The sequence below is a fragment of the Artemia sp. Qi Xiang Cuo genome, chromosome 12 (assembly GCF_049724085.1).
Source record: "Artemia sp. Qi Xiang Cuo chromosome 12, ASM4972408v1, whole genome shotgun sequence".
Taxonomy (NCBI): Eukaryota; Metazoa; Arthropoda; class Branchiopoda; order Anostraca; family Artemiidae; genus Artemia; species Artemia sp. Qi Xiang Cuo.
This window is the reverse complement of record NC_142805.1, coordinates 57,877,349-57,901,830: the sequence shown is the minus strand read 5'-3', so window position 1 is coordinate 57,901,830 and position 24,482 is coordinate 57,877,349. Positions and strand designations below refer to the sequence as shown.

Here is a 24,482-nt window from a genome sequence, read left to right as displayed (position 1 = left end):
CGGCTTAAGCACCATTGACGCGCGCAAGCTCGCTTATTGTTTGCTCAAGCTAATAAAATTAGATGCCCTTCATCCTGGGAAATCAAGGCACAAGCTTCGAAAGAATGGATGACTGTATTCCTCAAGCGGAACAGTGAAATTTCTATCAGATCTCCCGAGGCAACAAGTCAAGCTAGAGCAGGTGGTTTCAATGAAGTGGTTGTAGGGAGATTCTTCGATAACCTTGCCTTAGTCTATGCTAAATACTAAATCCCTCCGGACCATTTTTGGAACACCGATGAAAGAGGTGTTCCAACTGTATTACCGTCTCCTAGAGTGCTTGCCAAGAAGGGCCAAAAACAAGTGGCCCAGACAACATCAACAGATCGTGGTCAAAATGTAACGATGGTCCGTTTTGTTAGTGCGACAGATTCCACGTACCTCCAGTTTTTGTCTTTCCAAGGATTAATTTCCAACAACAGATAATGAAAGCTGGGCCCCCTGGGGCACTGGGAATAGCTCATCCAAGTCGATGGATTAATTCTGACACCTTCGTGGATACAATGAAACATTTTGTGAAGCATACCAGACCATCAAAAGAAACCAAAACTTTACTTTTACTGGACAATCATTACAGTCATCCGGACATCAAAGTAATCAACTACTGCAAAGAAAATGAGGTAATCTTACTTACCTTCCAACCTCACTACTCTCAATGCCTGCAAACTTTAGATGTTTCGGTCTATGGACCACTCAAAGCAGCGTTGAGAAGCATCTTTAGTGAGTGGTTGAACCTTCATACAGGCCAGAGTATCTCTATATATGAGGTAGCAGAGCTCAGCAGTGTTCCATACCTCGAGAAGTTCAGCATGAGTAACATTGTGGCTGGCTTCAGAAAGCCCGAACAGTGGCTATCATTATCTAGGCCTAGTTTTTCGAGCTTGTCTCGCCATGAGCCTATGTCAAATATATACATGTATGTGTGAATAATGAAATGATTGAACTTTTGAGCTAGTCAGTTACAAATCTGAAATTATCTGTCAGCCTAAAACATCAAACCATGTCAAGTATATTCACACATGGGGTTTAATTCCCAGCAAAATTGATTTGTGCAGATACCTAAGCTTTATCATCATAATTCTGAGACTAATTTTACGATACGGGTGTCCGATATAGAAGACCGTTACGGACGTGTTTGACAAACAATGTTTAATTCCTTTTCCAAAGTTCGCATTTAAGAGTTTCCAAGCTTTTTGATGACAAATCTGAAGATAATATTACAATATTGAAGTCCAAAATTAAAACATATTAGGTAAACAATGACATCACCAAAGTTGGTATTTATGGATCAATGATACTGCTGATTACAAATCTGACGCTAATGTTTCGCTAGGAAGGTAAGGTTAGTTTGTAAATGTGTTGCCAGTAGCCCTATTCCTATTTTATAAGTTCAAGTTTAGACTTGAACTTATTTACTACTAAAATGGATGAATGTGATATAAATTGAATATATTCATGATTATGATGGAGCTTGTACATTCTGCGCTGCTAAACTTTGTGCAGTCGAATTTTCATGAAGGAGTGGATAATGAAATCATTACCAAACATGCGGGTGACTTTTTTGATGAAAAGTCTATTATGGTAGCTAAAACTTACCTATGGTCTCGAGTGTTCGCGGGGGAACGTTTGCCTCGATGGCAAGGTGATCTCGCTAATTACCGTCAAATAAAGGATATAATAGAGACCTTTCAGAAATGCGAGTCTGATGATTTTATTTTGCCTACTTACGTGATTATTTTGCCTACCGAGGTTCCTGTCATTCCAGCCGTTGCATATTCAAGCCTCGCATCAAGGCTTCTAAACATTGACTCCGAACTCAAGCAAATCCGTGAGAAAATTGTGTCTTATGATCTAAAATTCCCTTCTCTTAGTGACCCCAGGCCCCAGCCAATCGCTGATAATCAGGCCATTATTGTCATTTCAAAAGTTCCGTCTCACCTTAATAATCCAGTAAAAAGCCGTGAAGTGATTGACCTTATACCTGGTCATGAATGTATTCATAGCATAAAGCCCTCTGGCGATAAATTGGTGGTGCGGATTGATCAGACTGCTGCTAAGGACTTTTGCGATTCTGTTCCCTCTATTATGAGTAACTGTGACGTCAAAGTAAATGAAACAAAATATATAGGTATTGTGAAAGGTATATCAAATGCCTTTGACATGAGCATGCTTAATGGCTGTGGCAATATTAAGGATGCAAAACGAATTGGCAATTCTTGTGCTGCTGAAGTGTTTTTTGAAAAATGTAATTGCTCTTGCTAATACTCTGAAGCTTGGCGTGAAAGTTGTTAGGAGATTTTCTGTGTTCATGAGTTCCAGCGTCCACCAAGGTGCTTCTATAATTGCCAATCGCCCAATCATCTGAAGTCGTCTTGTAATAACCCTACACGTTGCTCCCGCTGTGCAGAAGAGCATGAATCGTCGCGCGAATCTCCGTGCCAGACTACCCCTAAATGTGTTAATTGTTATGACAATCATGTTTCATTTTCACTAAAAGGCCGAATCCTTCGTAATGCTGTAGCTAAACGTTCTAGTCAGCTAAGAAAATGACTATTAAAATCGAATTTTCTATATGCTCATTCAACATTAACGGAACGAAGGATAAGGATGATTCTTTGAACCAGAAATTATCTAATTTCGACATTTTGTTTCTACAAGAACATCTTTTGCCTTTGGTGAGTTTGAACTCCCTTCGCAGGAGTAAAGAACACTTGGTTTTCGCTAGAAGTGCCCGAAAAACTTCTGGGAGACCTTCAGGCGGGCTGGCCTGCGTATTAAAACATAAACTATTCCCGCTATCCCCTGTGTGTTATCGTGAATGTGATTATTTCATTGCAATCCGTCTTGCTAACCTAGTTCTTATTAATGTATACCTCTCATGCGACCAAAGATCATTTCCCTCTCTAACCAAGTATACTAAAGCATGTGCATCGCTAAAGACCCTTCTTATTAGTGTTGAGAGTAATGGATTGGATTGGATCCTTTTAGGCGATATGAACTGTGATATAAACTCTACCTCAACACGAACTGATTTATTTTTGGATTCGCTACCTAATGGCTATCGAGTTTTTGATAAAGATGCATCCCATTCATACATACATAATAGCGGTTTATTGTCTGATATTGATCACTGTGTTGTTTCTTCTGTTGTTTCTATTAGTGATATTCACATTGACCAGGATGAACATGATTATGACCATCTGCCCCTTTCAGCCACTGTCACCATCAATACGACTCGGGCTGAACAGAACTTATGTACTAATTTCAAAAATGGGATAACCAAAAGAGACTGGAATAAAGCGGACTGGCCTCTATATCTATCTACCCTTGCTCTTCTTCTGTCTACAATTAAAGTTCCATTTAATTTACTCTGTACCAGCGTTATATCCCCACAAGCTCGAGTTCAGCTGAATATATATTACAGCCAGATTGTTTCCTGTCTGAAAAAAGCTCAAGAAGTGGCTGTCCCACTTTGTCGTTTTAAGCTTAAGACTAGAGGCTCAATATGGAAATTTGACTCTAATTTAAAAATTGTGAAAAATCGTGCAAAATTTTGGCTTAGAATTTGGGTAGCGTGCGGCCGCCTTTTAAGGGGTCACCTTTTTGACATTAAACAGAAAACGAAGTTGGAGTTTAAACATTATCTTTGTAAAGTGAGGTACAATGGTGTAGAATATCCGAAGACCTCTAGTCAGTGGAAACAAGTGATTAATGTTGCGAAATATAATTCACCTCCTAATGCCGATCGGATCTCTAATGCCTCTTGGATTAATCATTATAATAAGATTTTTAATGTTATGAATTATGCGGTTCACTCTCAATTTGTTAACCTCTGTTCTTATGTATTACCTGCGAAAATTTACCAAGGCCATGTGCCTCCCGTTTCTGCTGACCGTGTGATTCGTTGTGTTAAGAATTTAAAATCTAAATCATGTGATATTGATGGTATTAGTGTTTTTAACCTTCATATTGATTCGAAAGAATTGATCTATCATTTGCAGTTATTATTTCAAATTTGTCTATGTACGTCTTTGGTGCCTGATTCTTTTTTGTGCGGGAGTGTCACTTCGATTCTTAAACGTGGGAAAGATCCGACAAATTGCGCATCATATAGACCTATTACGGTAGCTTGATCGCTGAGCAAAGTTTTTGAATATGTCCTGCTTCCTGAAATTCTTCCAAATGTTGATTATGTGTCCAATCAATTTGGGTTTAAACCAAATATTGGATGCCAACATGCGCATCGAATTCTTACTTCTTTTTTAATTCAAGCACAAAAAGACAGATCTGAAGTTCATTTATGTACGTTAGATATTTCAAAAGCTTTTGATTCGGTTTGTCACAGCCAACTATGGTATTCTCTTACCCAGCTAGGAGTGAATTCATCTGTTATATGTGTCCTTCGTTTTTGGTATGCAAATTCATATGTTCGACTTCGGTCAGTGGAGATCTTTTTTGGTAATATTCCCATTCGGTCTGGACTTAGGCAGGGAGGGGTTCTGTCACCATACTTTTTAATGCTTGTTTATACCCTGTGCTTTCTCGTATTTTTCCATCGTGTTTTACGGGTCTAACTAATTTATCTTATATTGCTTATGCAGATGATTTATTACTTATTAGCCGTTCAAAATTCACCCCAGCTAAGTCTACCCAGTTTGTTTCTAAGTTTTTGGAAAAAATTGGCCTCGTGCTTAATGCTGAAAAATGTGAATATTTAGTTTTCAATGCTAAAAACCCAAGTAGTGATTTGAGTTGTAGATCTTTTTCAGTTAAGCTGGCTCCTGCGTTGCGTTGGCTCGGGATTAGTATCTGCTCTTCTATTTCAGCTATCCGTGCTAGTGCACTTGCAGATATTAAGAATAAGCTTAAAGCAGGTTATGCTAAAATTGTTCCAAATCGTGGCCGACATTCTCGTAAGGCATTGGCTAAACTCTATTCTACGTATTGCGACCATTCCATTCTTTTTCTATCAGGTTTGCGCCCATTTTTTAATAATAATGATATGCAGGATATTAGAGTTTTGTATTTCCGTTATTATAAATATCTTTTGTATTTGCATCGTTGGTATAGAAACCGTAAGATTATTCGAATGTTTAATGCAACTGATATATTGACGTCATATAACAAGTTGGACTCCAAGTTAAAAGATGAGGCCTGCAAGCGGTTGGGTCCTTTTCATCCTCTTGTGCGATTGTTTTGATTTGTATTTTTTATATTGATATTATTTTGCATGTGTTTTGTTTTTTGTATGTCTTTACTTTTTATTTTCTTTTGTTACTCCACTTTTTTATAATTGTTAGTGGGTCAAAAATAAATTATTATTATTTCGAATGCACTCAATAGTAGTTGGTATTAGTACGAATACCATAAGACCTAGCTTCGCTCGGTGAGAGGAGAGAATTTTTTATAAATCTTTTCTGCAAAACAACTCAAATTTCGTTTTATTCGCCGCAGAAATTAAAACCATTAGGGTATTGGATGTCTGGGTATTCGTGACGTCATTAATATGAAAATGTTTTCCTGAAATTAACACCCTAAACGAACTTTTCTAAAGTCGTGACATATCTAGGTCGAGTTTTACACCATAAAACGAACAATTATCTTATTACGAACAATAATTGTATATACGTATATTTGGTCCCCTAATTTACAAATTATTATTGTAATTTTTCTGCCGTAATGCGTAGTATTTAGTGCAAAACTATTAAGAATCCGAAATTCGTTCCACAGCTATCCCACGGAAACGTCTTTCTCTAAAACAACAAATTGCGTATTGAAACTCCTCCTACTTATACTCAAGGCTTTCAATCTTCAGGGGTCTGTAATTTCAGTCAGCAGATGATTTATAAAAAAAAATATTAAGGAGGCTGGGAAGAGGAAAAGAATTTTCGATAGCCGTGACCTTTCTAGATCGTTTTTTGACACCGAAAAGTGGTATTATAACAATTTTCAGAAAAAAATTATATTGCCGTTTTCGAGCAAAAACTTACAGACAATTACTGCTCGTTTAATATTAAGACAAATTAGCCTGTTAAATTTTACAACAGAGATCACGCTAAACGATAGTGCTTGTTTTGCAATTGTGCACCGCAAAACAGTCATTTGGGCCTGAACACGGCAACCTCGTAAAGAGCGAACCCAGTACATCAAAACAAAAAGCTTAAAAATGAATTTTAAAAAAAAACTACCTAGTGAGAAAGAATTTTCATTTGTATCTGATTCAGAGCAACTATTACTTTGATTAATCTTAATAGCAATTGTTACTTCGAAGAAAATTTACGTGAATATTGAAATAGAGCCTGAAAACCCTCGTAGATGGTGTCGTAGGAAAACGTAGGAAAAATACACCACCAGAATTCCGGTGGTGTATTTTTCGTTTTCCTACGACACCAATGTCAAAACTACAATACAGGGAAATTACAGTCCATCCCCTTACACAACAATTAAATCACTTTTTTGCATGGGCAACACTGATTTGTCCTCTTTTTTTCGTCACTAGCGAGGCAATGGAATATCATAGAGAGCTGCGTATGGGCTCATTTAAAAGTTAATTTTTTAATCTAATCGCTGTTTATAAATTGATAAGGCGTGAGTTTTTTTTATACAAAATTGAAATTGTATAATAGAACATTGACTTCACTACCGGTAGAAGACTATTGAGAGCTTTAGAAATAAGTACTTTATTTTCTGCAGAATACTTAAGGTTGTTTCTGCTTTTAATCCTGTTTTGTTGCGTCAGTTTTGTGTTTTCAGTAAAGCGCTAGTTTTTTTTTTAATTCTACAAATATGGGAAAATACGAAGAGCCATTTTATTTGAAACAGCTTTTCAAAAATATATTTTATAAAAATTGCGAAGCGGTAATTTTTGTTCGTTTAAGCTTCGTATTCACTCTTTACTTTCATACAAAAATCTTGGCTTTTTGAAAATTAAAACGACACAAGAGCAATTTGAATAAAAGAAAATTTACAGTTTTTAAAAAATATGTTGCATAAACTGCGAAGCGGTAATTTTTGTTCGTTTAAGTTTCGTCTTTGCTCTATACTTTAATCAGAGAAACTTTTTTTAGGTTTTAGAAACGTGCGCGAACCGGTTTATTTTTAAAAAATGAACCGTAAGACGTACGGGCTGGAATTTTACGAGCATGCTGGGCTATACAATATTCCGTTTCAGTTAGGAAACAAAACAAGCTTCGTTTCGCTTATGCTTTAGGATAGAGGTGGAATGGAGTCTCCATCTTTCTGGAGAACACAACTGAAATGAGTACTGTTTATAGCGCATCAAAAACAATATATGAAGTCTATTTTGCGCAGCTTTGGCTAGTAAAACTTCATTGTTATTACAGTTTGGAAGAAGAAGAATAAACGATGACTCGGGTTCAATAATACCTGTTAAATAGAAGAAGAAGTAGAATACCAAACAAATAAGATACGAATCAGGAAACAAAATAATTTTAATTTAAAACATTAGTAAAATTTAATATGATTAAATGCGACTTGGAAAGTAAAGCGTGCTTATAAATAGACGGTTTGAATGAGGAAAGAAACGGGGATATGGAGGGAGAAATAGGTGAGAAACATAACCGAAAACCGGGAACGTCAACAAAAACGTCAGCACAATTTTAGAACGGGATACGGTAGCTCTTTGAATACTACACCACAAAGACGTGCGTTTTTTACAAAAAAAAAAAAAAAAAAAAAAAAAAAAAAAAAAAAAAAAAAAAAAACGCTTCTTTCAACATTTGTATAATATTTTAACATTTCCGTAGTTAAAATATATATTTTATTACAGCTACAGGCTTTATAATTCAACCTCTTCAACCACCGACCCCCTCCCCCCCAGACAAGGTAATAATTCACGAAAATGTAGAGAGCCAATGATTTTATAAATTTTCAAGATAAAAATATGAAAAAACCGAAGTTTTCAAAATATAAGGGGATTTTTTTTTCAATAAAATACTAAAAAAAATGTATTTTCAAAGTAAAAAAGAGAGCACCTGCCCCCCCCCCCTATCTTTGCCCCGTGGTTCTCAACTCATCCAAGGAGTATGTATACCTCACTATTATGCTACTAAATTATGCGAGTTCTTATTGTTAGTTCACCTTCTTTGAAAATCCCTATTGATTCAGTTGAGGCAAAATAAAATAATGACCTTTTGAAACGAAAACTCCGGAGACAAGAAAAGAAGAAGTACATGTTTTTTTCCTGGGAAGAGGAAAGGGGTACTAACTAATTTTATTCCCTTACTTTGACGCAAATAATAATGGTCATGAGCAAGGGTGTATCCAGATTTTTGCTTGGGGGGGGGGTATAAAAAAAGTATAAAACGCATCAAATATTCGTTTATATGCAATTTTGTTACGTTTTTGTGAGTCAGCCGTAAACTTTGGAAGGGGGGGGGTCAAATCCCTTAGCCACTCCCCCTGGGATACAACCTTGGTCATGAGTGCGCAATAGTGCGAGCCTAAAGGAAGGAGAGGGATGGAGGGTATTATATAATTTCTCCGAGAGGTGTTAAAAAAGGGGACACTTTAAGTTAAAATTAAAAATTTTCCAAGGGTTGGGTCACTAAAATAAATTAATAATAAACAACTCCTTAAAATTCAAAAATGTAAAATTAAGGCACAAAAATAAATTCTACTTTCACTGCTATCCAAATCAATCTTGATATGGTAATTGGGTCAATACATTAATCTAAGATATCCAATAGGCCACGAGGCCTTTCTGACAGTGGAAAATTCTCGGCAAAATTCAGACACTTCTTGTATAATATAAATACAACAGGAATCTGAAAGAAAGAAAACAATCAACATGTAGGAATTTATATGCACAGAATGCATAATTTTATTGTACTTTAACAATTATATTTATTAGCCTTTTGGTGTGTCTGCTGATGCACATTCTATTTTATTGCTGATGTTAGGCGAAATTTGTGATTTTCGGCAAAATTCGGGCACTTCTTTGGTGATATTAATACAAAATTTAACAGAAGATATTTCCATGCACAAAAATCCGTATCATATTGTCTTTCAGCAATTATGGTTACTAGCCTTTTTGTACGCCTACTGATGCACATTCTATTTTAATATTGATGCTCGAAATTTGTGATTTTCGGCAAAATTCGGACACTTCTTTGGTGATATTAATATAAAATTTAACAGAAGAAATTTCCATGCACCAAAATCTGTATCATATTGTCTTTCAGCAACTATGGTTACTAGCCTTTTTGTGCGCCTACTGATGCACATTCTATTTTAATATTGATGCTCGAAATTTGTGATTTTCGGCAAAATTCGGGCACTTCTTTGGTGATATTAATAAAAAATTTAACAGAAGAAATTACCATGCTCAAAAATTTGTATAATATTGTCTTTCAGCAACTATGGTTACTAGCCTTTTTGTGCTCCTACTGATGCAAATTCTATTTTAATATTGATGCTCGAAATTTGTGATTTTCGGCAAAATTCGGGCACTTCTTTTGTGATATTAATATAAAATTTAACAGAAGAAATTACCATGCACAAAAATTTGTATCATATTGTCTTTCAGCAATTATGGTTACTAGCCTTTTTGTGCGCCTACTGATGCACATTCTATTTTAATATTGATGCTCGAAATTTGTGATTTTCGGCAAAATTCGGGCACTTCTTTGGTGATATTAATACAAAATTTAACAGAAGAAATTACCATGCACAAAAATTTGTATCATATTGTCTTTCAGCAATTATGTTTACTAGCCTTTTTGTGCTCCTACTGATGCACATTCTATTTTAATATTGATGCTCGAAATTTGTGATTTTCGGCAAAATTCGGGCACTTCTTTGGTGATATTAATAAAAAATTTAACAGAAGAAATTACCATGCTCAAAAATTTGTATAATATTGTCTTTCAGCTACTATGGGTACTAGCCTTTTTGTGCTCCTACTGATGCACATTCTATTTTAATATTGATGCTCGAAATTTGTGATTTTCGGCAAAATTCGGGCATTTCTTTGGTGATATTAATATAAAATTTAACAGAAGAAATTCCCACGCACAAAAATCTGTATCATATTGTCTTTCAGCAACTATGGTTACTAGCCTTTTTGTGCGCCTACTGATGCACATTCTATTTTAATATTGATGCTCGAAATTTGTGATTTTCCGCAACATTCGGGCACTTCTTTTGTGATATTAATATAAAATTTAACAGAAGAAATTCCCATGCACCAAAATTTGTATCATATTGTCTTTCAGCAATTATGGTTACTAGACTTTTTGTGCGCCTACTGATGCAAATTCTATTTTAATATTGATGCTCGAAATTTGTGATTTTCCGCAACATTCGGGCACTTCTTTTGTGATATTAATACAAAATTTAACAGAAGAAATTACCATGCACAAAAATTTGTATCATATTGTCTTTCAGCAACTATGGTTACTAGCCTTTTTGTGCTCCTACTGATGCACATTCTATTTTAATATTGATGCTCGAAATTTGTGATTTTCGGCAAAATTCGGGCACTTCTTTGGTGATATTAATACAAAATTTAACAGAAGAAATTACCATGCACAAAAATTTGTATCATATTGTCTTTCAGCAATTATGGTTACTAGCCTTTTTGTGCGCCTACTGATGCACATTCTATTTTAATATTGATGCTCGAAATTTGTGATTTTCCGCAAAATTCGGGCACTTCTTTGGTGATATTAATACAAAATTTAACAGAAGAAATTACCATGCACAAAAATTTGTATCATATTGTCTTTCAGCAATTATGGTTACTAGCCTTTTTGTGCTCCTACTGATGCACATTCTATTTTATTATTGATGCTCGAAATTTGTGATTTTCCGCAAAATTCGGGCACTTCTTTGGTGATATTAATACAAAATTTAACAGAAGAAATTACCATGCACAAAAATTTGTATCATATTGTCTTTCAGCAATTATGGTTACTAGCCTTTTAGTGCGCCTACTGATGCACATTCTATTTTAATATTGATGCTCGAAATTTGTGATTTTCGGCAACATTCGGACATTTCTTTGGTGATATTAATATAAAATTTAACAGAAGAAATTTCCATGCACCAAAATCTGTATCATATTGTCTTTCAGCAACTATGGTTACTAGCCTTTTTGTGCGCCTACTGATGCACATTCTATTTTAATATTGATGCTCGAAATTTGAGATTTTCGACAGAATTCGGGCACTTCTTGGATAATATTAATACAACATCTGCTGATGCAAATTCTATTCTAATAGTGATGATCGGCGAAATAGGTGTGGGTTTTGACAAAATTCGGGCACTTTTTGGATAATATTAATACAACATACAACATCTGCTGATGCAAATTCTATTTTAATATTGATGCTCGACGAAATCTCTGATTTTCAACAGAACTCGGGCACTTCTTGGACAATATTAATACAACATACTACATCTGTTGAAGCAAATTCTATTGATGCTTGGCAAAATTGGTGTGGGTTTTGACAAAATTCGGGCACTTCCTGGATAAAATAAATGCAACAACAATCTAAACAAAAAAATTAAAATGATGAAAATCACACTTATAAAAAGCACAATCTTATTGTTATTATATTTATGAGCCTTTTTGTGCGTCTGCTTATGCACATTTTATTGCGGTGTTACTGTAACTGGTCATCTATGATACATCCACAATTTTCCTTTTCGGATTATGAATCAAGTTATTTAGGGCCTAAATACAGAATATAGAATTTAATTAGGTCTAAAAACCTCCTTTTTTATCTCTTTAATTAGATCTCTTTAATTAGAGCTCCTTTTTTTAGCTTTAGCACACGACTATAAAACAGCATTTTGCCAATAAACAAGGTAATCGCATTTGAAAATTTTTTGAAATTTTTTTAAACACTTTTTGGAAATTATAAAACGTTTGATGAAAAGTTGAAACAGATCTTGTTCGACCTTATTTTTCTTATGTTAGTTTTTATCCAAGGTACAGTGTATTAGGAGTTGGAATAAGGAGTAAAAATAAATATAAAAAGAGTAAAAAAACAACAATAAACTGGTTCACTTTTCTTTTTTATGAAAAACAGGCTTCCTAATACAGCTAAAATCAATTGTCCAGTACATCCAGGAAATAAGTTAAAAATTTTTTTAATTTTGTATTTCACAATTGTTCAATAAAAGGTGTTTTTTAATTCTTTGTTTTAATTCTTTAAGTTTTAAAAAGTTTTAAAGTGGCAAGATACACCAGGGACATCACGTCAGATATGTCAGCAGCTGCTGACGGGCTTTAAATATTCTTGATTTTATTTAATGACAATGAACCCAATCCACTTGGCATTAACTGAGTGTCTCCCCTCCGCAATTGCTCGAACACCTTCTAAAAGCATGCCAGAATTTCACGCATTTTGATTGTTTTATTAATTTCTTATTTTCTTTTAAAAATAGCCCCTCCCCCAATCTACTTCCTTCATACAAACACATGTGTGTTTTCGAGTCCTTCACATTTACAATACACAATTTCACCCTTTCCACCGAAGAAGAAAGGAATAAAATACAGAAAATATATGCAGCCTTTTGGCTCTTAGGAGCTTGTGGGGGTAAAGCCAGCCAATAATTCCAAACTGCATGGGACTAAACACAACAGTAAAGAAAACTATTAAAACCCTACAATTATCAAATTGATCACTTAATATAGTAATAATAAAAATTTATAAAAATAGGCGAGCTCTAGCATTTTATGCAGAAATATATTTTTAGAAATTATTGTTACATTCCTCAAAGCTGAAAATATTTCTTAAATCATCAATGGCCCTCGACCCACATTTGGGGCCTGGATACCACTCTGAATGTGTTGACGAAGTCATAAGCATTTACATATTTTCGGCCAGACACGTCATAATCAAAGAGATTTGTTTACAAAGTTACCGATCTTATCTTAGAAAATTAGTTTTACAACTATTTAATGGTCTTTCAGAATTGGCACAATCCCAATTCGTTTTTTGAAGTTGATTTTTGCAGTCGATTCGGTTTCAGCTGTCATCTGCCAATATCAAGTATCTCCATATTTGAAGTTTCAAGAAAAATGCCAAGTCTATCAGACAAAAGCTATCAAAAACTAAGTACTACCAGCATATAGCTGATAGCATTAAGATAATAGGCTGAATCAAACCTCCTATGTTTCAAGTGGTTTGGGGTCTCTACTCCTCCGATAAGCTTCTTCCTCCATCCCTATCCCCAAAAGGGAAACTCTAAGTGAAAGCAACTCCCACAAGAGAAAACCATTTACAAATACAAGGAAAATGTGAAATCGTCAAAGTCTCGATTTTGACGACTTAAATGCAGTATCATTGAATTAAGTAGCTCTCTCCCTTTTTGGAGTTCTCCTTTTTACGATTTTTTTTTGGTATTTTATAGTCACTTATTTTTCTCTTTCTTTTCACTTTCTTTCTATTAGTTACTTTTTAATTACTCATTAATTTTTTTTACTCTCTTTCTGTTAATTACTTTTTAATTACTCATTAATTTATTTTTACTCTCTTTTTATTAGTTACTTTTTAATTACTCATTAATTTCTTTTTACTCTCTTTCTGTTAATTACTTTTAATTACTCATTAATTTATTTTTACTCTCTTTCTATTAGTTACCCATTAATTACTCATTAATTTCTTTTTACTCTCTTTCTGTTAATTACTTTTTAATTACTCATTAGTTTATTTTTACTCTCTTTCTATTAGTTACTTTTTAATTACTCATTAATTTCTTTTTACTCTCTTTCTGTTAATTACTTTTTAATTACTCATTAATTACTCATTAATTTATTTTTACTCTTTCTATTAGTTAATTTTTAATTACTCATTAATTTCTTTTTACTCTCTTTCTGTTAATTACTTTTTAATTACTCATTAATTACTCATTAATTTATTTTTACTCTCTTTCTATTAGTTACTCATTAATTACTCATTAATTTATTTTTACTCTCTTTCTATTAGTTACTTTTTAATTACTCATTAATTTCTTTTTACTCTCTTTCTGTTTATTACTCATTAATTACTCATTAATTTATTTTTACTCTCTTTCTATTAGTTACTTTTTAATTACTCATTAATTTCTTTTTACTCTCTTTCTGTTAATTAATTTTTAATTACTCATTAATTACTCATTAATTTATTTTTACTCTCTTTCTATTAGTTACTCATTAATTACTCATTAATTTCTTTTTACTCTCTTTCTGTTAATTACTTTTTAATTACTCATTAATTTATTTTTACTTTCTTTCTATTAGTTACTTTTTAATTACTCATTAATTTCTTTTTACTCTCTTTCTGTTAATTACTTTTTAATTACCCATTAATTACTCATTAATTTATTTTTACTCTCTTTCTATTAGTTACTTTTTAATTACTCATTAATTTCTTTTTACTCTCTTTCTGTTAATTACTTTTTAATTACTCATTAACTACTCATTAATTTATTTTTACTCTCTTTCTATTAGTTACTTTTTAATTACTCATTAATTTCTATTTACTCTCTTTCTGTTAATTACTTTTTAATTACTCATTAATTACTCATTAATTTATTTTTACTCTCTTTCTATTAGTTACTTTTTAATTACTCATTAATTTCTTTTTACTCTCTTTCTGTTAATTACTTTTTAATTACTCATTAATTACTCATTAATTTCTTTTTACTCTCTTTCTGTTAATTACTTTTTAATTACTCATTATTTACTCATTAATTTATTTTTACTCTCTTTCTATTAGTTACTTTTTAATTACTCATTAATTAATGTTATCAAGTATAAATATTGTTCTTGAGGATCAATTTAGTGACCATTTTTGCTAATAATCCTTCGTAAATATCACTTAAAATTAAGTAAAAATTCCGGGGGAAATTTGTAAAAGAAACCATTTGCAGAGGATTGTGGGTGGAGATGATTTTCTTCCTATCTTTGTCTCTCGGTTTCTGATAGATATAAGTTTTAGTTTTGCAGTTATATTATATATAATGTTATATTATATATGCAGTTATATTATATAGACAGTCATTTCATTGTTAATATAAGTGTAATATATTTTTATCCGCGTAGGCCCTAGGTCGTATCTCAGAAAGTATAACAAATGGAAAAGTTCTGACTGTTCCAATTGACTCGCCGTGGAGGGGTTATTTATTTAGATAACAGGGCTTGGGAGAGGATAGCCACCTTGCCCTCAAAGCTTTGACAAAATGCCACTGTAAAAGAAAAATGTTTATATTAAACTTTTAAACTTTTACATAAGTAAACTTTTAAACTTTTACCTTAAACTTCAAACCTTTACATATGACGAAAAAGAAATAGCCATCAGTCATTACCGAAACAGAATTTGAAATCTTAATAAGCAATTACAAAATGAATCGTGAAATATTAATATCAAGGATATTTTGGTGAAGAATAATATAAGCATTTGACACTAAAAAACAGTATTTGGTGTACTGAAATGTAACTGAAATTTTTGAGGAGATTTTTAAGCTTTTCTGATGTGAAAAACTGTTTTTTGGAGCCTTGTTCTCCAACTTGATGCGTCTTAAGTTTATTTTAAGAAAGCGCATGTGAAACTTTAGTGTGAGGAGTGGAGATCTAAGGGGTAACAGGGCCCCCCTCATGTAGGACTATTAATTTCAAGGGCGGATCCAGGATTTTTTTCGGGGGGGGGGGCGTTTACTAATTTTTGACTCAGTTTTCGACTAATTTTACTGATTTTTACCTAGGTTTTACTAATTTTCGACTTATTTTCGACTCGGTCAAAAATTTCGGGGGGGGGGGGGTTCAAACCGGGTAACCCCCCACCCCCCTGGATACAAAATTAATTGTAATTTTAACGTCATTTAATACATTTATTTTCAATCTAATTATATGAGAAAAAAACAGGTGGATATGTTGGTGAGGATATTTGATAAATTTTGACGCAGCTCGGTGAATAATGTCAGATTGAGATACCAGTTTGTTTTAAATTAAGCTTTGAGAATTCTAATTTTGGAGCTGTTTAGAAAAATTGGTTAAAAAAAGAAATAGAAAAGAATATAAAAACACAATAAAAAACAATACACTAAGGGGAGAATAAGAAAAAATGAAAATGACAAATTGACACAGCTTTTATTAAGTTATAACGAGCTTTTTTTTAGCTTTTCTGCTTTAAAAAACTATAATTTACTTTTTTTGAAAGCTACTTTTCTGAATTTCATCCCCTTGAATATGTGAATTTCATCCCTTTGAATTTCACCCCCTTGAATTTCATCCCTTCCAAATGTCGAGAGCTCCTATTTATGCATTCAAGTTCAAGTATTGTGGGTTATAATAAAGTAGGTCGACTATCAAATGCCGTATTTGCTACTATAAAATCGTTTGATTTGATGGCAAAAAGTGTAGTATCGTAATGCAGTTTCTGAAATAAAAGTTAAAGTTCGCAGTTGAACTACACTTTGCAATTCAAAATGCAGTTTTTGAAATGAAATATTTGCAACCAAAAGACCAACTTTAGCTGGCTTCTTTTTCGAACTAAATTATCCCTAAATGAGTTATTAAAAATCAAGTTCTTCTACCAAAATATTCTTAGCTATACTAAAAGTCCTATTATGCTGTTTTAAACTATATTAGAAGTGATAAGAAGTCACAAGAATGAGAGAGAGAGAGAGAGAGAGAGAGAGAGAGAGAGAGAGAGAGAGAGAGAGAGAGAGAGAGAGAGAGAGAGAGAGAGAGAGAGAGAGAGAGAGAGAGAGAGAGAGAGAGAGAGAGAGAGAGAGAGAGAGAGAGAGAGAGAGAGAGAGAGACAGAGAGAGAGAGAGAGAGAGAGAGAGAGAGAGAGAGAGAGAAAGAAAGAGACAGAGAGAGAGAGAGAAAGAGAGAGAGCTCTGTGAAAGAGCTAGAGCGGAAGATTTTTCAGAATTGACACACATTTTTTAGTTGGGTAATGAAGGAACTATTTGCATAGCAATCCGTTTGAGGTCAAACCACATTTTTACTAGACTATCTAGAGACCGCAAAAAATGAGGAGTTAGGTGTTACGTTGGGCTAGAGGGAGAATAGAGGGACTAGAGGGAGACTCCAAAATAAGGAATTAGGTGCTACTTTAGACTAGAGGGACTACAGGACTAGGGACTAGGGGCAGACTGCAAAAATAAAGAATTAGGAGTTAATTTAGGTTAGAGGGAGACTAGAGGACTAAGGACTAGAGGAATACTGCAAAATTAAGAAATTAGGTGCTACTTTAGGCTAGAGGGACTAGAGGACTAGGGACTAGGGGCAGACTGCAATAATAAAAAATTAGGTGTCAATTTAGGTTAGAGGGACACTAGAGGACTAGCGACTAGAGGAATACTGCAAAAATAAGTAATTGGGTGCTACTTTAGGCTAGAAGGACTAGAGGACTAGGGACTAGGGGCAGACTGCAAAAATAAAGAATTAGGAGTTAATTTAGGTTAGAGGGAGACTAGAGGACTAAGGACTAGAGGAATACTGCAAAATTAAGAAATTAGGTGCTACTTTAGGCTAGAGGGACTAGAGGACTAGGGACTAGGGGCAGACTGCAATAATAAAAATTAGGTGTTAATTTAGGTTAGAGGGAGACTAGAGGACTAGGGACTAGAAGAATACTGCAAAAATAAGGAATTAGGTCTTACTTTAGACTCCATTAAAGCGCATGGAATTGGTTTTGGGAGGGAAACGTCATTTTATTTAAGAAAAGCATAAAAAAGACATCGAATAGTGTTTACATCTTGTCCCTAAACCAGTAAAAATGTGGTATATATTTACCATTTTTTTTTCCTAATCTGACAAACTCACCTCAGGAATACGTCGAACAGAAATAATTCCTCTTTTCCAATGTAAGCCTTTTAAAAACTCTTTTGCTTCAGCCAAATACGTGATGTTATACACACTCGAAAATGTCGACGCTTCTATTCTTGAATCATCTAGCGATTGCAGCCCTGTGTTTCTAGTCTTGTTTTTCTTGTCAGGGCTAAAACTTTCCATAAATGGTGATACAACAGCAACAGCCTTAAAAGAGTTCCTATCTGCTTTGTCTGTCAAGCTCTCAGTTGCACTTGCCCTCTTCCGCACTGAGACAAAATCTTCAAGGTCACTACCAATGGGACTTACGATGCCAGATGAATCTGTATAATCACCTGTGTAAGTGGTAGGAATGCTAGTTAGACATAAGCTATCACCGAGAAGGCTATCTTGCATTTGACTTGACCTCTTCTCGGCTTCTTCTTTTCTTCTGACAATCATCTGCTTCGTATGTCGCTGAAGGAAGATGACAGCACCAATAATTTTCTTATAAGTGCAACGACATTTGTACCTTCGGTATGCTACAAGAGTACAAGTTAAGGAATTAATATAGGATTGAGAGGCGAAGGAGAAATTATTTTAATTATCGGTGTTAACAGGGGGGGGGGGTATATATTTCAGAGGAATTGGACACCAAAAATCTGCATACAGTTAAATATCATTTTTAATTGCTATGGTAAATTTCAAGATTAGATTCCTCATTTTATACTATTTCTAAATATCATATTCGCGTTTATGACAACCAATTCCCCCTTGATACCCCCCTCCCATGTATAGCCTTAAGAATATATTTCTTCGTTGTTTTTCATGTCGTGATGTATCGTATATAGAGTAGCTCTAGTCTTGACTCGATGAAATCCAGTTGAGTTATTACAATAAAATTGTGGATAAAATATTACTTTAAATAATTTTAAATGTGGATAATAATGGAAGGAAACATGATAGTCCAATTAATAGAAAAATGCAGCTTGTTATAAAATAAGAATTTCACTATTTTAGTGTTTTTTTTTTAATTTTGTATATATCCTACGGCAATATCTGGGACCATCTAAAGGGGAAGGGATGCATTGTAGAAAACGCAAATATAATATTTGGAAAGACCATATAACAAGGAATCTAACGGTACGACTTTTATTTTAGTAAGATATTTCGTTCTGTGCAGACGCTAATCTAGAATGTCAAAATAGAAAATATAAAATTACATTCAGCTACATACAAGGCCGTATCCAGGGAGGGAGGGTGGGTTTCCGGATTTTACAACCCTCCCCCCCCCTGCTCATGCCTGCAGTTACGAGAAAATACAACGTAGATGATATGTTTCAATACAACGCTCTCCGGCTAATGGCAATCACTCGTACAAATTACACGTAATATCACAACTTGTACCATATGAACATAGTATTTGCATTAATAACACTACTAATGATTTAAAATACATATCTAATAAACTATTACGTCTTCAAATGCACTAAAAAGTAAAAACACTGGCCTGGAAAAACTGAAAATTCTCAAGACTAGAAATGAAAGCGTGGTGCAGCCATGACATACTTTACAGCTTCTCAAGGACGAATTTCAATTTCATAACCACCTTATGCTTGATTTTTAGTTTTAAAAAATTTAATTTTTCTGAGTAGATCGTTAAATCTTTCCATATAAAATCCTCCCACCCCATTCGGGGACGACCTGCTTTTCGTTTGGACTTAAACGGTTGGCCGACAAGGACTATCTTTTACAACCTGTCATCCTTCATCCGAAGAACGTGTCCCTGCCATATGAACCTTTCTCTCATTATAGCCCTAGAAAGCGGGACTGAACCAAATTTTTCGTGCAGCTTACTGTCTGAAATACGGTCAGTCAGTCGGGCACCCAAAACAATCCGTGGGCAATTTCTCTCGAAAATATCTAGCAAAGCCTTCTCCATCTTTTGGAGCACCAACGCTTCAGAACCATATTTGACCACTGTCATCAATGTAGCTTCCAATATTCTAATTTTGGTTGGCAAACGTATTTTCCTATTCTTCCAAACTTTTGTTAACTGTGAAAAAACACCGTGGGCCTCGGCTATTCTACTTTTAACATCTTTGCTGCTCCCACCGTATTTACTAATAATACTACCAAGGTAAGTAAAGGTATCCACTTGATCAATTTTCTCGTTACCCAACATCACCTCTTATCTTCACTTATGCCTAGTCTTAGCACCTTGGTCTACTTAACAGTAATTTTCAAACCTATTCTTGCACCCTGAACTCACAAAAAAACCACACCAGATAATAATAATACTCGTTTTGTAGCATCTCATGCCAACAACACGTCTGCTTCTTTGTACGATGGCCAAATGCCATAGCATCACCCATGGCTGTCTTTTCTAAAGACAACGAAAATAATCCACAGCATTGCCTTCTAACCTTTATTTTATATTCCTTACGCAATTACCTAGACATATAAAGGTAAATAAAAGTGTTTAAATAAGGTTTAGTTTCCAATGAGACCAACTCCATAACAAAGTCCAACAGGAAGGACCCTGGCGATTATTTTACTCATGGCTAGGATTTTACCATTTTAAGAGTCAGCCAATTTTCCAAACAAAATCGATACAACAAAAATATTTCAAATTGTCCATTGCAATAAACAGCATCTAAAGAGCGACAAGAGTTCAGAGCAGCTTAAAATTCGAAAGACTTCACTTCGAAAATTTGAAGCAGATTAAACTCTAAAGGACGAGTGATGTAAACAGTATATTAAAAGAATCCCTCGTTTATGCTTGTTCCAAATATGCAATAAATAATCGGTTTAGAGTTCAAGATTATATATAGATTTGCCTTTTTATTCTCCAGTGGCAGTTGCAAATGAAGGAAGAGGGGGTTAGGGGGCTTGACACCCCGAAATTTTAGTTCGACTCATAAGAAGGTAATAAAAATGCATATAAACAAACTTTTGATGCATTCTTCAAAGTGTTTTATTCTATCCCCCTCCCGAACAAAAATCGTGGATGAACCCTTCCAGCTGGAGCAGAATATTGACAAGGGAGTCCTTCGAACATTCTTTCAGTTGTTGAGTCGATTTTCTGTAAAAAGAGATTGTATCACAGAAATTTTAGCTAAAATAGTGCAGAAGCGTCACATTACCAAAAAATAATTAAAATATTCAACCAGTGTAAGCGCACAATCTTTAAATAAAACTTCTCGGTTTTTGAGGATATACTGTCAACCTTTATTTTGACAGTTTTTTTCTGGTTATTGGGTCTCTAATTTCATTTAACAGTGAATTTAAGAAAAAAAAAATATTAAGGGCGCTGAGAGGGAAAAGGAAATCTCTTAAAGTCGTTACTTACCTAGTTCTTTTTCCATCAGAAAATGTTAGATTGCCAATTTCCAGAAAAAAATACCGTATCGTTTTTGAAAAATAAAAGACACGTATTTACAGGTATTACTCATTTACTAAGATAGGTGCTCAATTATTGCTCATTTAATAATTTAGATTTTAGCTTTATTTGCATATTAGGTTGCATTGAAATTTGTTAGGAAATAAGCATCGAATTTGCATTTTAATATGCAACATCAGCTTTAAAATTATTCAAAAAGTGTTTAATTTCTTATGAGACCAACTCCGTAACTGAGCCCAACAGGAATGAAATTTAAGGAATATAAAAAAATTTAAAACAAATAAATTTATATAAAAAAAATGTATAACACGAATAAACATACGTACAGTCAATACAAAATACATTGTTTTAATAGGCCAAAGGGATGTGGGATAGCACCCTCCCTCCACTAAAGACCCCAAAATAGCCAAAGTAGCAAAATATTGTAATATTTGGAAACAAATATAAGGGTTTTTGGTAAAAGAAAAAACTTTTTTTTCATACCTCTACTCCCTTGGAAAAAAAAATTACGTCCCAAAATTTTTTAGCTAAAACCCAAAAAGATCCAAAAGAAGTTATTCTAGTTCTAGTAAAGACTTTTAATGAGCGAAAGAGTCCCCCCCCCCATAAAAAGGTAAATTTTGTATTCACAGACTATGGAGATACCTAAGAAATAGACTTAACTTTAGAATATGAATTGCATCCTCAATCCAAATATAACGCTCATTTCCGTCACAAATTTAATTAACCCCAATTCCCCGCATTTGCAAGGGCCACCCCCCCTCATGTTTACCCTAAATTGTATATATGCAATGGATTTTCCATCTTTTCGATAAAACGGCAAATCAATTTGAAGGAAAGAGCGACGCAGGGAAATTTCATTGCATATATATAATTTAGAGCATATGTTTGACCATTATGGGGGGGGGGGGGTATTTGTAAAGAAAATTTGTGATAGGAATGAAAGTTATATTTGTGTTCAAGATGGAATTATGATTCTAAAGGTAAGTCTATTTCTCAATAATCACACCATAAGATAAGTCAATAATCTGTGAATCGAAAAATTTACCCAATAGAGAAATCTTCTTCTGCCATTTTATACCCCACGGAAATAATCTTCCCCAAAACAGCCCGAAAATGTCAGGAACCAGAATCGAAGAAATACTTGTTTAATTTTATTTTCCATGGTCTAATTCCTATTTGTATGTACATTACTACACAGTACATAGCTTACTTCTTATAAAAAATTAAAACCGGGAAGAAATCAAAGCAAAGAGACAGGGAGGAGGGGGTGGTGAGACAGGGAAGGTTCATAACCTGTTAAATAAACAGCTTTAATATTTTTAAACTGAACAGAGAATTACCTGCTTGAATTTTAACAGCAGCCATCTCTTTTTTCAGAGTTATGTATTGCTTCCAGCACCGTTGAATTATCAGCGCAGCTTTCATCTCTCTTTTCAATTTGTAGGAGCACCAAGAGCACCATATTTTACGCACCGCATTTTTTCGAATTCCCATTCGCATTGTTTCAAGATACTCATAAACTTGATCTGACATGAAAATCCGTTTCTTTCCAATTTGAATTTGACTTTGATTAATACTGGCGTTTGATTTGATGAGCAAATCAATTAATAGTTGCGAAAACACACGATGATCGGCACATGGCACATTTGTAAGGCACTTAAAACGATCAAAAAACTCATCAAAAGTAATCCTGAAATAAAAAAAAGTACTGCTGCAATTGTGACTAGGACACTTTTGACAAAATGGATACGGAATATTTTTCTTCCAAGTTAGAAAGCGTACAAACACTTTCTAATTTGGCAAAAAATCCTTCTTTTACATTTCTATTAAATAGTACATGCATCTTGGATTCCAACATATGTTACTCTGTTGAATAGGGTACAAATACTTTATCTGACGCTAACAATTTTTCTAGAAAAGGAGCTGCTCCAGACATGTGCTATGAATATTACCCCCTTCTCCCAAATGCAAAATTCTCCCTCACCCCCTCCTCCCCTTCTAGAGGAGGGGGGGTTATCAAAGCAAGGTAAGATAAAGGTTAAAAAATAATTTAAGATATGGAATTAGTGGTAACTGTTGAAGGATTACCTTATAATTGAAGTGCACAGAGATAACATGCTGGGACTATGAAGTACGATTATTTATTTCCCGTGGACTGGGTCTGGTACAATATGCGATCGCGAACTCGCCCACTAGGCGTTCATAAGAAGGTTTACCTGTCTGAAGTACCTTTGAGAAGGGTCTTTTTAATTTATTTTCAATAACATGCAGTCAAACTCCGAGTAAGAAACACAAAGATTTGCCTTTATTTTGGAATATAGCTAGAATTGTATTCCAAAATCCCCTCTTTTCTTCTTTGTTTTATTTGTCTTACTTTCCCTTTTGCAGCTTAATTTTAAATGAAGGGATATTTTCCGGGTACGTAATTACCTGCAAGGGGGGGAGGGAATCATCCGGGGGTAATTTTTTAGGGGGAATTAAAAGAACACCCTCGGGGCATTAAAACAATATTTGTTGTGTAGATAAAATATAGTACTACTCTTGGAACGTCCCTGGAACTAACCAAAGTCAAAATCATGAAAAAACTGTTTTGGTTCATCAAAATTAGTCTTTACTCATTCTTCCCTTTACTTCACTCATATTCTTTATTCAGTTTCTTCACTTTATTCAGTTGCATGATATTACATCCATGTATACATGGATGTAATATAAGTTGTCCAAGCCGAATGGTTGGTACGCTAGATTTAGGATTTTCAGTCCGAAGGGCGGGGGGTTCGGTTCCTAGCGTGGCCGGTTATTTGGTTTGGGACGATGGTCAGTGGCGTGACTCTGTAAGCTCAGCCAGAGCCGACCCAGCTCTAAATGGGTACCTGGAGGAATCTGGGGAAGGTAAGCAGGAACTGTGTGCGAAAATACAGAATGGCTGACCCCAAACTCTCCATTGCAGTGCTGTATCCTTTTCTTTACCTTTTTACCATGCATACACGGTACCAGCGGGACTTTTGCTTCTTACAAGCTGGAACCATGTCTCTAGGAAAACATAAGTCAAAATACAGGAAGAAAACTTGGGATAAATCATCTTTGATATACTTCAAATTGTCCAATAAATGAGGGATAGCCCCTTATCTACACCAAGCTCTGATGTTGATTTTGTCAATGCTTCAAGAATGGTCACTCTAATAAAATTCAAATTTTCATCATAATATTTCGAGAATAAAGTTTTAGAAAGATCATTTAAATAAGAAACAATCGCTACAAGAGAATTGG

General features: G+C 34.3%; 2 protein-coding genes across 2 annotated transcripts in view; one reads left to right on the top strand and one right to left on the bottom strand.

The window, feature by feature from the left end:
• The first annotated feature begins 464 nt into the window (after positions 1 to 464).
• LOC148946331 (uncharacterized) lies at positions 465 to 965 on the top strand. The gene has a single exon (XM_089097667.1). The coding sequence runs from the start codon at positions 465 to 467 to the stop codon at positions 963 to 965; it is 501 nt and encodes a 166-aa protein (XP_088953793.1).
• Positions 966 to 7,891: 6,926 nt separating this feature from the next.
• LOC148946330 (unconventional myosin-XIX-like) overlaps positions 7,892 to 24,482 on the bottom strand; it is a 60,353-nt gene continuing 43,762 nt past the window's right edge. The window contains exons 11-13 of the mRNA XM_089097666.1: positions 22,556 to 22,905; positions 17,825 to 18,351; positions 7,892 to 8,825 (exon numbers count right to left, since the gene is read on the bottom strand). Of these exons, the coding sequence (XP_088953792.1) occupies positions 8,727 to 8,825; positions 17,825 to 18,351; positions 22,556 to 22,905 (976 nt within the window). The 3' untranslated portion in view covers positions 7,892 to 8,726. The remainder of the gene's footprint in view (positions 8,826 to 17,824; positions 18,352 to 22,555; positions 22,906 to 24,482) is intronic.